Source organism: Lupinus angustifolius, chromosome LG01 (assembly GCF_001865875.1).
Source record: "Lupinus angustifolius cultivar Tanjil chromosome LG01, LupAngTanjil_v1.0, whole genome shotgun sequence".
Taxonomy (NCBI): Eukaryota; Viridiplantae; Streptophyta; class Magnoliopsida; order Fabales; family Fabaceae; genus Lupinus; species Lupinus angustifolius.
Window position 1 is genome coordinate 10,436,376 of NC_032009.1, and position 15,613 is coordinate 10,451,988.

Sequence of the window (15,613 nt, forward strand, 5' to 3'; positions counted from 1 at the left end):
TTCCCATCTTGCATAAACTGGGCAAAGTATGGTATTTGATATTCACCATTTATGTGAGCCAGTAGCCTTCAGATACATAAATGTTACTCAGTGAGGAGATGAAAAGCTTAACCAAACTTGGATTGTTATTTCCAGAATTTAAATTCATGACCTCAAGTCATAAAGCAAACAACCATATCATTGTAATGGAAGTCACCCTTTTAGGATTTATTTGTCAATTGGTTATTGGAGGGTAATGAATGATTTTAGAAATGCACTTGTTAGATAGTTCTCAAGTCTTCCCTATTTCGGTTATCTCCTATCCAAAAGCCAACTCAAACAGTTGTGAGGAAAAAAATTGTAGTAGCCAAAGCTCATGGTCAAGTAAAAAAGTGCACAGCACAGATGTAAGAATGTTGAGAAAGTAGAGCCCTATAATAATGTCATGAAGCAGAACTACCATGCTGTTAAAAACAATTCTTGTGCATAAAAAGCTATGTCAAATTGTAAGCCACCCTCAGAAATGAACTAAACCAGATCAAGAGCAAGCAATTTGTAACATTTCTAATCATTTGAAGCATCCCAAAATATCTAAGCTTACAAAATACACATGTTCATAATCTCCACATTAATGACTCAATGGTCAATAGCAAAGTGATGATTTGATTGATCAGGTTTTAGACAAAAGGTACAAATATTTGACACTTATGCCCCCTCTGGTTGCAAAAAAGGGTTGGCAATCTCATCTGTGCCATCGGTTGGGGACACGAGCATGACAGCAGTTCCTCTGCAGACCTGCAGTGCAACAAAGAATTCCACATGGTAATGAAAATATTCTTCGCTAGCCTAAAACAATTAAAAAAAGTTACAAATGCTTATTTAGAGTGTGTTTGCTAACACAACAAAGTAACTTATATTAGGAGGTAACCAAACTAGATGCAGGCGAGGATGCTACCTTCTAAGGTAAGGTCCTCTCATAAGTTAGATATAGGTATTTTGTAAATGAGCTTATTACAATAAGCAACAAGCTTATAAACATGTATTTGATAAGGTGCTTAGGTAACTTGAGATTTATAAAAGCTAGAGACTGTGTTATGTTGCACCTATGTGTAAGCTTATCAGACAGTCTTACCAAACAGCTCTGATTCAATTAACAACATTCAGCTCCTAACTTCCAACTAGTTCTAACAAACAAAGCCTTAGTCGTGTTGTAAGTTTTTTTACAGGATATGTTTTGTGACTTTTGTCATCATATGTCCTTTTACTGGAGGCGCAGTAATCCAAAATTATGAAATTTTAAATAGTAAATTACACTCACCTCCCCCGAGTTTTGATGAAACTACACATATCACCTCTCTCTTTTATACATCTACACAAACTACCCTAAATTTATATACATAAATTATGCTCAACATTGTTGCCATTAGTGGACCATTAGATGACTCTGATGACATCACCATAACAATGTCATATGCCTATCATATGCCATTAAATGAAAAAATTATAAAAAAGCACCATTTTTATTCAATTATATATTTTAATTTTAATTTAAAATAATAAAATAACCCAACCAAACTAAAAAAAGGGATTTTCTAATCATCCCTGACCCCTTTCTTCTCATGAGTCATGAAAGCCTCTTCCCTCTACGGACCGCTCAAAGTTGTCACCGCACCGATGTTCAAGTTGCTGCCGCTGCAGCTTTGCCTAAAGTGCCGCCTCTTTGATGTGCCCAACTCACCACTGTAGATTCATATTCCCCATGAGATGTTTATCTTTATAGATTAGAGATAATCTCAGTAACACAAGCAGGAGTTGATCGATCTCTTTCAGTGAAGAGTAAGCCATTTCTTTATTCTTTCCTTTATTTTGTCAGTGTATGGGTGATATCCAAAATTCAAAAGCAGAACTTCGACATTAAAAGTACATGTCGCAAAGACCAGATATGTTTAGTCATCAGTGAAGAATAAATCATTCATAAAAAAATTGTGCTCACAATCTCACATGTTTGGAAGGTCAAACAAAAAGCACCAGCCTATTATCATCATATATCAACATGGGTGGTGAATTGGTGATTATACCAATAGCCAACAGGGGCGACGAGCCATACATGGTGTTGTGACAAAATAAAGGGCCCTTGTGTTGTTTTAATTGGAGGGTCGTTTAGTACTATAGTTAGTCATATTAATGTTGGATTAATGCCATTTTCTCGAGGGGAAGTCTTTGAAAGTGTGAAAAGGGGAAGAGAGGTATGTGTAATTTCACTAACACTCAGGAGAGGCTAGTGTTACACAATTTTTACTATTGAAGTCTAAAGCTAGAGGAAACTGGATATAGAGTAAGAATACTGCTTTTCTCTCTCAAGAAAACACCTAACATGGCCAAAATCTGTCAATCACTTAATAAGAACTCAAATTTCTAAATTAGAAAAGTAGAGATGAAATTTTTTTAAATATCTTTTAATGTGTCCCTTTTGATGGACTTAGATAATTGTCTTGAAATGATCTTATTAAGCCTTCAATTAAAACCTATAAAGGAATCGAGAGAGAGATAAAAATGACATGTGTAGATATTAGAAAATGAAAGATGCTGCTTATGTTTTGCAGGAGTCTATAATCAATCTCTGATAGGACCCCAGATGGAAATGTGGGCCGAGGGATCAGCTAGTACACCACACAACAGCTAGTAGGCTCAAAGTGTGGAGGTTTACAAAAGAAAGAATAGGAATGGAAAAAGAATGATGAGGTGGCACGGCATTTAGAGAATCGGAAATGGACCAGGTTGTTGGTATTTGGTTATATTGCAAGGTATGAGGAAAGAGGGAGTATCAGAAAGGATCATGGAATTTGTTACAAATGGAGAGCATTATCTCTCTGTTAAGAGCTTAGTTCTGTGGACAGGAGGAATCACCCTTCCCCTGTATTTGCATTTCAGCCTTTCATATTAATACAGTGCATTATCTTTGTTTACTCGTTGGTTTGTGATCTTTTTGAGTTTTCAATATCAATTTCCTAATGGTTGTAGATATATGCAAAAGGGTAGGTGGTTCGAAGTTTGATGTTTAGAAAACAACTTGGCATGAGTGCAAGGGGGAAAAGGGTGTTGAGGGGGAGTGTTAAGAAATCATCGACCTTTTTAGGAATTGTTATTAAAGTTGTTTCTTAAAAAAATGGACTCGTTGATATCTCAAAACTATCTATAAAACATATGATTTGGCCCTTGTTAAGAACTGGATTTAGAATGGTTAGAGATAGGTGAAGAAGAATGAATTCAAGATCAATTGTGATCTTGAATGATTTCTGTATTGCAAGAATTGAAAATCAAGAGTGAAGTTTACACTTTTGAGAAGTAAATTCCTAAAGACTAACTGATTTCCAAATCAGTTAGTTTTCCCTCCCAATTCTAACTTTCTGAAAAGATACTTCAATTCTACAAGTACCTTATATTTATTGACTAACCTCCTAACTACTTTTTAACTGTTTTGGTTATACAATTCTATCCCTCCTTTACAATTTGGGCCTATTCCTCCTAACATACACATTCTTAATAGGAGGTTTATTTCTATTCCTGACAGCCCTGTTCAACTATCTACAAAAGATGGAATTTCCATCCAAAAGTTTTCAGGTTAGGCAGAAAAACCAACAGATTTAAGAAAATTAATTTGCACATCCATGTATGACATGTAAAATTTCAGCATGGATTAGGAAGCCTTTATGAGCCAGACAGAAGTGCAATTTTGACACTCATGTGATGGCATAGAAGAAAACTTACAATTAGGCCAAGACGTCTGGTCTGATCGGTAGTTTTGAGAGGATCATCAGCATCTGCAACATAAGGGACAAACGCAATGCTCTTAAAATATAAAATAAAATGAAATGGAACGACAGACAAATTTCAAGAACAAGCTATGATGTTATTTTAGTTGGGGTTATCTACCAGGTTGGCTCAACCAGAAAATCCACAGGTTTCGACCCACCCTAACCCAAAAAATGTTAGTTAAGTCAAGTTGTAAAACACATCCTACAGGGGTATTGGTTTTGTAACATGTTTAGAAAGCGTTAATCACAAACCCAATCAACCCAAGTAACTTTTATTTACAAAAATAATTTAAACATTATGTCACTTGAAGCTACTTTCCTTTGACTTTTCTATAATGGCAATTAAATTCAAATGTAACCAACTAGCCATTATGTCACAGGATGTGAAGATAATAGAGATGAAAAACCCATGAAGAATCTAACAAACTATAGTGATAAAAATCCAATTGATTGCTTGGATGGCAAATAGTATATTGAGAATCAACTCAATCAAGTAAATGATTATATCAACCAATATGCTATACATTATAACATTGGCTGATGTGAGTTGTTGTTTATGAATTTTGGGATACGCTAGCTTACTTTAATTTGTATCAAAGTTATATTCATTATGTTATTTAGCTTGTTTGAAATTTTTCGTGTTTGTGCAGGTGTTATGTGACTTATTACTTTACTTGTATGTTGCCTTTAATTAAAATGTATTATGTGCAATAAATTTTAATTTCTTAAAAGGAGAGGAAAAAATTAATTTAAGTCTGACACAAAATTGATCCAATTGAACCCACTTTTCAGCGAGTCGAGTTGTGTCAATCTGACCCACTGGCATGATAAGGAGATTAGATCCAAAAATGTCAACATACCCACCCAACAGACACCTTTAGTTTAGTAGTATGATTTACAAACAAGCATAATGGTGATACTGGAGTCATGCAAGCATATGAACTATGAAATATTCATCAGCTCTTTAGCCATAGTTAATCATTACCTTTATAAGTTGCATTGACATGTCACATTCATCGAGAGTGTATGAAAACAGAGGTTCAACATTGAGTGAATCTAATAAGTGATAGCTGAATGAATAAAGACAAAGCATACACCTAAACATATTTCATGCATAACGAGGCAATAGCTGAGTGAATCAACAAAGGCTAAAACTTAGATGCATGCATGCTCATATTCTTTACCCCCTAGCAGGTGTATCATATCTCAGCAGGTTCATAATAAAGTATGTAAGTAAAAATACATTTATAAAGTCATGAACATAATAACAAAGTCATAGCTGCAGAATTATGGAGAACATTTGTTGTCCCATAAAATGTATCACTCCATGTGTCATGAGCTGTATTGGTCAGGAAAATACTTAATTAATAAACTTTTAACTTCAATACATTTTCTTCAACCAATTACAGTAAGCAACACACTTTTTGGGACAGCAAATGTGCTCCCCGGTGTTACATAGATCATTAAAAGGACAGCCCAGTAGGGTTTGGGGGGCTTCTGGGGAGGGTATACGACACAAGCAACATTACCATTGGGCCCAGTCGAGACTCACCCTCTACAAGTACATATATATCATTAAATTGATAAATAGAAGAACAAGATCCAATAGTATTTACTATTTACCTCTTATAAACTCAACAGCTTCATCAAGGACAAGGTTAAGTAACTGATCATACCCTTTAAGAGTCCCTGTCACTGTAATAATCCAAAAAACAATTTATAATAAATATTCACAAAAATTCCCAATTATTATTAGAAAATAAAAATACATAAAAAAAGAAAAAAGGCGTAACCAACACTTACCTTGTCTACCACCAGTAAGCTTAACTTGAACCCCTTTGTCCACAAATTTTGCAAGGTCAAGCACTGTTTCTTTTCTTCCAGACTAATTTCAAATTACGAGGGAAAAAAGAAAGCATTTAACGAAAAAACAAAGTAAATGAAAGAATCTTTAACAATTTCTGTTTGAATATTATATTGATATTGAGAAACTTACCATTGCTTAATGAAAGTGTTGTTGAGCTTCGCTACCTTAGATGAGTGAAAAACAAACTGCAAAAAAATGTAGTTTGTCCGAGTGAGAGAGAGAGGTAACAAATAATCAGGTTCGGGGCTTTTCTTTTTTCCCTTTTCCGCCCAACTACAAATATGGGTATTCTTGGTGAGCCCAACTTGTTATATTTAATTATTTATTTATTTTGGGTTTTTAAATATAATATTATAATATATTTATGTATTGTCCGTGTAAAAACTTATACACAGTTGTTATGTCAAGCATTATTCATTTGGATTATTATTTTTCTTGAAGAGTCACTGATAATTAAACATGAGTATGAATAATGCAATAACAATGTATAAAATTCGTAGACTTTTAATGCATATATTTTTTCCCTCTATTTTAATAGAAATCATAATAAGATAAAAATAATTATACTCAATCTTTGTGAACACTATTAAAAATGATATATTTTTATAAAAACTAATATGATATATTATTAAGGAATTATTCTCAATCTTTGTAACATACATATAAGTTGGTAGAGTTAAGAATCCTAGTAGAGAAATTTTTAAAGAAAAGAGAAATTGAAAGAATTAAAAGATAACTTTAGTTCATAATTCAAAAAGCAAAGTCAATCCACTTAAATAGGGCTTGCATTACAAGGATTTGGGCATGTTCCTACTAAACCCAGTTGATTAAAAACAATTAGAATTTCATAAAGTCATAAAAGTCTTTGTCTCCTTATTTCAAAATATAGTCTTGTAATTTTAAGGGAAGATTAATATTTCTCTTGGGTCTCTCTATTCCCAAAGTTGCATTGTTAACTTGAGGAGGTCCAACGTAGCTCATTTCTCTAAGAACAATCTTGTCATCAAGGTTGGGCCTAATGTCCACTATACTAACATTTTGAGGACTCAAAGTTTGTGTGTCCTGGTGTTGTACATGGCTTCCCCTGTAAGTAGATGGGAGAAGGAAAAGTGCCCGCACAGTTTCCTTTGTTGTCATGGGAACAACTTTGTCTTGTCCAACTATATGTAGTAGAGTAGGAGAGAGATGTGTTTGTTGTAGTGGTTCATATGGCACAGTAGCACAATATCCAGCTGGATGGTACAGAACAGAGGACAATGGCGTGTCAACTATTGATTGGTGTGTGTTGGGCAGTTGGCGTGTAACAGGAGAGCGTGCTGGAAAATTGTGTGTATTGTGAGGCTATTTGTTGTAGACGAAGCCACGTGGCACGTGATCAACAGTGCAGATTTTTTTTACACTGTGCCTAGTCAGTCAAACGAATCTTTTCTTAAGCATATTGGTTGCAAGGAGTAGGGACAGAAATAATTAAATTTGGAGTCCTCAACAAATTTGTGGACCCAACCTAGCCACTTAAGTATGTAAAGTCAAACGTGTTCACTTCATCAACTTCTTTTAACTTAGTATTGTGAGACTCTTCTCTCCCCTTTGAAATTTTCCCGCTCTCCAAACTGGAAGCTAAATCTTTCTGTTGAAGACAATGTCACCACCGTCAAATCCAAAGAGAAGCCCAAAGCTATTGCTCCAAGCTTGCCTCCAAGATAAATAAAAGAATTTTTTTCTTTTTGTTTTTAGTAACTTTTCATTTTTCTGTTATTAGTCAGTTTCCTTTTTTAGTAAGTTATAGTTAGACCAATATTTTTTCTTTCTTCTTAATCTTCTTATATAAATAAGTGATCAATTGTACTTTGATACATTGAGAAGTTAATACAATTGATTGAGCGTTATTACTTCAAGAAACTCTGTTAGTATTCTTCCCTTTCTTTGGTTTTACTTCTATTAGTGCAATTATTCATCATTCTACAACATTTTTTTCTTCATCATTCTACAACACTTTTTTCTTCATCAACCAAACATGGATTATCAGTTTTCACATGGTATCAGAGCACCCTTGTGAGGGTGTCTCTGCTACACCATTGTTGTATTTTCTTTTCCCTGATTCTTTGCTTTTTTATTCTTACCTTGTTATCTTTTGTGTTATTGTTATTCATCTTTCAGTGTCTAATCAATTACTCAATCCCGTACTAGATCCATCAAGACCCTATTAGATTCATCCTAATGAGAACCCAAGGGTTGCACTTTTTTCGTCTTTGTTAAATGGGCAGAATTATCACTCATGTTCAAGAGCCATGACAATGGCTCTTGAAATCAATAACAAAATTGAATTTGTGGATGAGACCTTTCCAAAACCCCTTCCTCATGATCCAATGTATGCTGCCTGGAATAGATGTAACAATCTTGTTATATCATGGCTTATTGAGGCTATTGATTCATCCATCATGGAAAGTATCTTATGGATGGACAGTGCACAAGAAATATGGAATGATTTGAGGGAAAGATATCACCAAGGTGATATTTTCAAGATTTTTGAGCTTATAGGAGAAATCCACTCAATTAAACAAAGCAATTCTTCAAGAAATAATTTTTTCACTCAAATAAAGGGATTATAGCAGCAACTACAAACCTATACACATATCCATCCATGCTCTTATGAAATCAAGTACTAATGTCCAACTATACTGACTATTAGAAATTATAGGAAGAATGAGTATGTTATTTGCTTCCTTAGAGGGTTGAATGACTCATTCTCGACTGTTAGATCCCAGATCATACTTATGGAACCTCTCCCCGTCATCGATAAAGTATTCTCTTTCTTGGTCCAACTGGAGAGGCATATGCAATTGAAGGAACCAAACTTTTTGCCTAATATGTCAGGCAACACATATGAAACTAAACAAAGAGGTAGAGCAAGCAGGTACAGAGGTATTTCTAACAGTAGATCCAATTTGCAAACAAGGCTAGGCATTTTTGGTAGAGGGAGATGACAAAAGACTTGCACCTTTTGTCAAAGCACTAGTCATACAATTAATACATGCTACAAAAAACATGGATTTCCTCCAAGTTACTCTGTCAATTCCAACAATATCAATTCCTTTTTGACACTCATAGGAGCTTCAAGATCCTATAAGAATGACACTCAAGCAAGAGAATGCTGACTCTGAATGTCCTTTCACACCAGCACAACACAATGCTCTAAGGAACCTTATTCAACATTCCATAGATCAGACAACTCACAACACTAATCACGTGAGCAGTATCTCTAACTCTATGCACACATCAGATCAAGAGAACTCGAGTAAACCATTCTTGATCTTATCCAATTTATCCAAATCTAATGATTGGGTACTAGATACAGCAGCAACATACCATGTCTGTCACTCCCTACATTTCTTTCAAAATTTTAAGAGGATTCAACCCTGTGAACACCCAGCTTTGCCCAACCAAAAAATACTTCAAAACTAATTTTTCCATAAATAATTTTTGGATGCGAATCTCATCAAATATATTTTATATGATTAGGTTGCATGAATTGCTTTAAAAAAGAAATAAATCTTTAAGGATTCAATTTTTACTCAAATTTGACTAGGGTATAATTGAGGGATTGCAATCTCAAAATTTGAAAATCAAGTAAATTCAATTACAAATTGATTGAGGTTGCACTTTTAAATAATAATTAAGTAAAAACTTTTTTTTGGCCCAACACATAAAATTTAATCTCAACTTGAATTTCAAGAAGGGGTTATAAATGAATTCATTGACATTTAATGGATTTTATTTCAATTTCCTAAAAAAAGTGTTTCGAAAAATAAAAAGATAATGTTAATATTAATATTTGATGGATGATCAATGACACCATAATGACATATATTTAATCTATTTTCGGTTTTTTTTTTATTTAAATGAGAATTTAAAAATGATGTTTAAGTGACTTAATGGTCACTTATTATCTATAATTAATTTTAGAAAAAATCTTACCATGAGAATCACCCTTAGTTCTCATTTGCGTTATGAAAATGAGAAGAAAATATTTTTTATGACACTACAAAATAAAGTAATGTTTTTATAAGAGTTTATAAAAAAATTGAACTCAAATCAACATTTTTTAGTCACTTTTAAGCACTTTGGAGTCGAAATATTATACTCGTGTGGTTAAAATAATTTCAGATTTTTTTAAGAAAATTGTTTGGATATTTTCTACAAAAAATAACATTTTTAAGTGTTCCAAAATAAGAAATATCAAAATTCAAAATTTTAATTAATTATGTTAAAAAAATTGAATTTTGAATTATATGCCATAAATCAGATTTTTATAGGGAGTTAAATCTTATTCTATTTCGCCTTAACTTCATTTATTCTATTATTTAAAATATTACCTCCACATTAGCACATGTGCTAATTAGAAAAGACTATAAATAACAAAATTCTTCATACATCAAAGGGAACCAAAAATAGAAATCTAAAAAAGCAAGAAGAAATATCCCTTTGCAAACCGTGTCACTCTCCAAATGGCTAAACTTTGAAAGTCGTGTTTGTCTTTTCCCAATCATTGAGCCACCATTAAATCATCGAGTGTTTAAAGTGGAAGAATTTCTAAGCAAACATTGTGTAATAAAAAACCAATCAATAGATATTAGATTCTGCTGCTTCATCCTTCTTGAAGTTGATATAATTTATTTATTTTCAAACCTCTTTAAGATGGTATGCGGTGCAGGCATTAGTTTTTGTTGTTTCACTCTTCTTAGGAGAGATCAATACAACTCAACTAATTTTCTATAAATCAATATCATTTTTTAGAACTACGTAGTCTTGATTTCTTAAAACATTTAGGGATATGTAGGAGCAATATTATTTTTTGTCAGACACAAAAATAAAAAATAGATATTTTGTTTTTTTCATAATTTAATTTTTCTAATTAAATAAATTAAAGGTAAATTTAATCCATACAATTAGTTATGATACCGTTTTATTATGGGCGGACGGGGTGCTAATACCTTCCCCGATCCGTGATCGACTCATGAACTCAAAAATCTGATTGATAATACCATTTTATCTAAATTTGGGCTTAAATTGAATTTTCCATGTTTTAACCGCAAAAGACGTGGTGACGACTCCGAAAGAGTTCGCGTAGTCGAAAATCGGGGCGCGGTAGCTGGCGACTCCAATAGGGACTTTTTTTAAGAAAGTCAGGTCGAGTACCACTATTTGCATAGATCCAAATACCCTCATTTTTTTACAAACAAAAAATAACGAAATAATACATGCATTTGTCCTTTTATTTCAATTAAACTAATTATGTGATGTACTTACCCATATTGTGATGCTGCTTTGGGGGGTGGAATATTTCTTTAATTTGGTGCGCTTCCCACACACTTACAGTACACTCGAGTCACACACATATGCCCTGTACCCGAGTGTTAGAGACTAAGATTGAGATAGAAGGGACATTAGGTTTGCCGATGTTAGACTTTGTCTCCTGGTATTAGCATGATGGACCACCCAAATTGTTCCTACCATTGTGAGTTAAGCGCTTGAGGGGTTGAACTTCTCTTGTTCCTAACCTACGATATTAGGATTCCTTTCTTTTGAGATTGGAAGCAATTTGGTAACCTAGAAGTCTAGAGCGTCTATCGAGTATACTTTAATCAAACCTAATACATCACCATATGGATGTGATTGTTAGACCATCCAAAACCTTATAAGCATACCCTATGTATGACAATGGAAGCAAATTATATCAACCATTCTCTACATCCATACATATCATAAAATGGGATTTATCATCCCCTACGCTATAAGTATGACTAACCATCACTGCTTAAGGGTTCCAAACCCTAGAGTAATTTCATTTTATATCATTTTTAAGAAATAAATAAGTAAACATATTTTATGGGGTTATGCAATTTAATCCCTAGATACAATCGTCATACCCATCAATGGGCCCCTAAGCCCTAAGGGTAATTATTGTCATTAAAATAAGCCTCGATTTTATAGTGAATATCAATTATACCATGATATTTAATTTATATTGTAATTGAGCTATATTATCCCTCAAAATAGGGCCTGCTATATGCATTCATATACCATTATATCAGATAACTTTGATATGCCATATTTAATTAGCAGGTTCCTTTTCAGACAAGGTTTTTTTTCCCGGTAGAGTAAGACATGGAGATTGGTTCTAAGATCGTGGGTTCTAGACGTGTTCTCTCAATGAAGAATAAGGTGAAGTTCGAATTGCAAGTCTTTGAAGTGAGTTATCTGGTACAGGTCATCCCCAAGATCTCTACAAATGTTATAGAAGAGTTTGTAAAAGATTATAGTAGATTGACAGACCTTCTCCTCATTCCCATTGACACTAATGCTCAGAATGCTATGAGTGTCATGGTAAAATACTAGAATCCAACCTTGCAAGTTTTCGAGTTTCCAAATGTAGATGCTTCATCAACCATCGAAGAGTATGAGGTTCTTTTAGACAATCAGCTAAAGGCATACTTGTTTACTAGTACACAAAAGGTCAATGAGGATCATAGAAGAATTGATAGGTGTGCGTCCAGCTGCGTCTCAAATCATTAAGCAAGGACCTTATTGTGGGTTAAAGTGGAGTTTCTTGAAAAAACATCTTGATCAGGTAGTAGAGAAAGAAGATTGGAATTTATTTAAACCCGCATTTGCATTGAGAATTTACAACAAGGTTCTCCTTCCTTTCGTCAATGATATGGTGGACCAGTGTGCAATCAATGTTCTGGCAAAGTTCAAAATGTTTGAGGCCAATCCAGTCCCTGCCGTACTGGCTGTCACTCTTCCGGCCTTCCAAAGGAGTGTTAAAAAGGGTATCTCTAAAATCAGATTTGTGCACAACTGTCGTATGTGTGGATGGTCATCATGTTCAAGCACAATCAATACAAATATTGGAGTCGATATCCTCTTTGCTGATTCAGAAGGACAGTGGTCAAACCTATGCAGCTACTTGACTAGGAAGCACTATTTAAGGAAGCCACCCCCAGAAATTTTGGACCAAGTGCAACTTGTATGACAAGCACAAAGAAATAATGTACTCACGCGGGGAAAGAATAAGTTGAATGATGAGAAGCTCAACAAAGCCCTCATCACCATAAGGAAAGAATAAGTTAACATCAAAAGAGACTATGCTCAGATGTGCTCCCAGTCCGAAAAATATTACTTACTCTGGTTTGTGGGAGAGAAAGATGAGCAAATATCTAACTATAATGAGCGCCTGAAGGCTCAGGGTCATGCCACACGCAATGCCCAAGCTAGAGCGAAAACTGAGGAGAATGAAATAGAGAAATTACAGAACAACGAGAGGCAAGCTTAGGCCACTATGAAGGATAACCATATGGTGTTGGGGAAGGTCAAAAGAAGGAATACCATCTTAGGGACAAACTGGAAAACTCAAAGAAGACTTGCAATGATGCTCTAACATAAGCGACTCAACTATTTGAACAACTTTGAAAGCTCTGTACGACATATGATTAACTAATAGCTACTCAAGAAACCTGGTCAGATAATTAGAATGAGGTGCTCAATGAATGCCGATGGGAGAAAGACAAATAGGAAGGAAGTTGCAAACAAGTAATCAACGGTCTTGGTGTTGAAAGCGTTGCTCGGTGTTTATTTTCATTTTTGTTGGGAGTTTTATCCTCTCAACAAATCGTCCTGACAACAGTGTCAATTTGTTGAAAGATTAATACTCTCTTTTTCGTTATGTTCCTTTTTATTTGATTAAGTAAGAGAACTCGATTTTACTCTTTGCTTACCATCTCGGCTTTGTTGAAATAAATTCCAACGCCAGTATAATGATTTCAAGAATATTCCAGTTACAACTTACTTCTTTAATGATCATGTAATAAGTCATTCTTTCTTTGCCCCATCTTGGCTTTGTTAGAATAAATTCTAACGTCGGTATAATGGTATCGAAGCAATTACCTATTACATAATTATTAAGTGCCTTTGAATACCATCTCGAAATTGTGGAATAAATTCCAACATCGGTTTAATGATATTCTAATATATAAAAGTGATGATTAGTTAGTTGTTAGATAACAAATAAATAAATAACAAAAGAATAATAAATTTAGTGACCTTTTATTTATTTACTCCCTTTCAGGTTCATTTTATTTTTATTAACAAACCAAACTTCTTCCTTAAGTAAGGTTGGTATTAAAGAATAAATAAAATGCGGAAAGTAAATAAGAATATATAAAAGTTAGTAAGTTAGTTTCATCACTTTTGTATATTAAAAGGTGTTTTCAACAAATAAATTTATTGATAACACTTTACTATTTTACAATTTACACCTCTTTCAAGATTCAATTGTAGTATAGTTTATGGTTATGTCGAACCACATGGAATTGCCTAATTAAATAAATCATGTAAACATGTCAAAGCACAAATAATGGTTTAAACATATTTTGATGGATTTTTGGATTGAAGTGGATATAAACAAGTCACAATAAACATACAACTAAATATTAACAAATTCTTGAGGAGACAAATTCTTTTTTGAATAAGCAAAATACATTTCTCATATTCTTTTTGAGTTTGAACTACTTAGACAAGTTCTTATGTTTTACTTTGGTTAACCCCAAACACCAAGGTCTGAAATCCTCCTTTTAGTGTATGTTCTAAAATGGTAGAATCATAAACACTTATATTCATAATATAAACAATACTACGACCATAAAAGAGATTAGGTTGTCATGCCATAACCATTGGTGACTCTAATATTGAATGAGTAATGAATATAAGATAATAGAAAAGCATGCTTAACTTGGCAAATAAATTAAGTAGTACAACTACTCCAAAGTTTATTTGTTAAGTGTTTGAGACAAGTATTTTTGACTTGAAATCATTTTTTAGGTGATCAATCTAAAAAGAGCATTAAGCACTTCTCAAACAAATAATATTAACCAAAGCACCAACTTGAATGATTAAAATCCAAACTTTTGAAATTGAGAAGAAGTAAAAATGACATAACCTTGTTCAAAAGAAAATGTTTAGGAGCATAAGCTATCCATCCAATTTTTAAGTTCCAAATGAGAGTACAAAATTGATTTTCGCATGTCATTTGCCATCTCCTTTTCTCCTCTTGAATTCTAAACTACAAAACTTACTTGAAAATGAAAACTCTAAGCTAAGAAAGAATTCCTAAATAAGAGAATTCTGCCTTCAAGTGTTTTTTGAGAGAATTTAGTGAAAAAATGTTCAATTACAATATGTTTTGCTCGAAGGAAATAGCATCTATTTATAGGCAAAATTCTAGATGAAAGTGCGCATGTCAAGATAGCACTTTGGAAAGCTTTCTCACTATGTGTTTAGTTTTGATGAGGACAACTTGTGATTATAAGAGTTTGAAGATCATCAACAAATTAACATGCTCTAGATTGGTATTAGACTTAGACTAGTAATTAGTTTAGGTTGAGTCTAAGGCTTAGGTAAACTCAATACATGTCTCATATGCATAAAACTTTAAATCATTTTAAGTTTTGAGATATGTCATTTATAATATGTTCATGCATCATATAAATACATGTAATTTGTGCATCCTAGGCATAAACTTAGTGTTGAACATGTATAAATTAAGTGCATAACGTATTTGAGTTTTGCAATTTGAAAATACACTTGGAAATATGTTGTTAATCGATTAAGGCATGATTTAATCGATTAACATAAGTTTTTGAAAAGTTGTTGAAACTGAAAACTTGGAAAACCAGAACCAGTTACGTTTTTAAAACACGTTAGTCGTTTAACCAAGGTCTTAATCGATTAACTGGACTGCTGAAGTGATTCTTTATAAACTGCGTTTTTCAGAACTGAAGCCATAACTTGCATGTTGCATTTTTAAGAGAGTTAAAGCATATTTCGTGTTAATTGTTGCATCTATATGACATTGCATTTGTGAGATTAGAAAAGAGAGAATTCTATGCTTTAGGAT

General features: G+C 33.4%; 1 protein-coding gene across 1 annotated transcript; it reads right to left on the bottom strand.

Annotated features, from left to right (window-relative positions):
• LOC109349429 (sm-like protein LSM7) lies at positions 396-14,980 on the bottom strand. Its single transcript, XM_019590232.1, has 6 exons — positions 14,969-14,980; positions 5,791-5,816; positions 5,598-5,679; positions 5,418-5,489; positions 3,748-3,800; positions 396-774 (listed from the first exon to the last, which is right to left on the bottom strand). The coding sequence occupies exons 2-6, from the start codon at positions 5,791-5,793 to the stop codon at positions 685-687; spliced, it is 300 nt and encodes a 99-aa protein (XP_019445777.1). The 5' UTR covers positions 5,794-5,816; positions 14,969-14,980; the 3' UTR covers positions 396-684.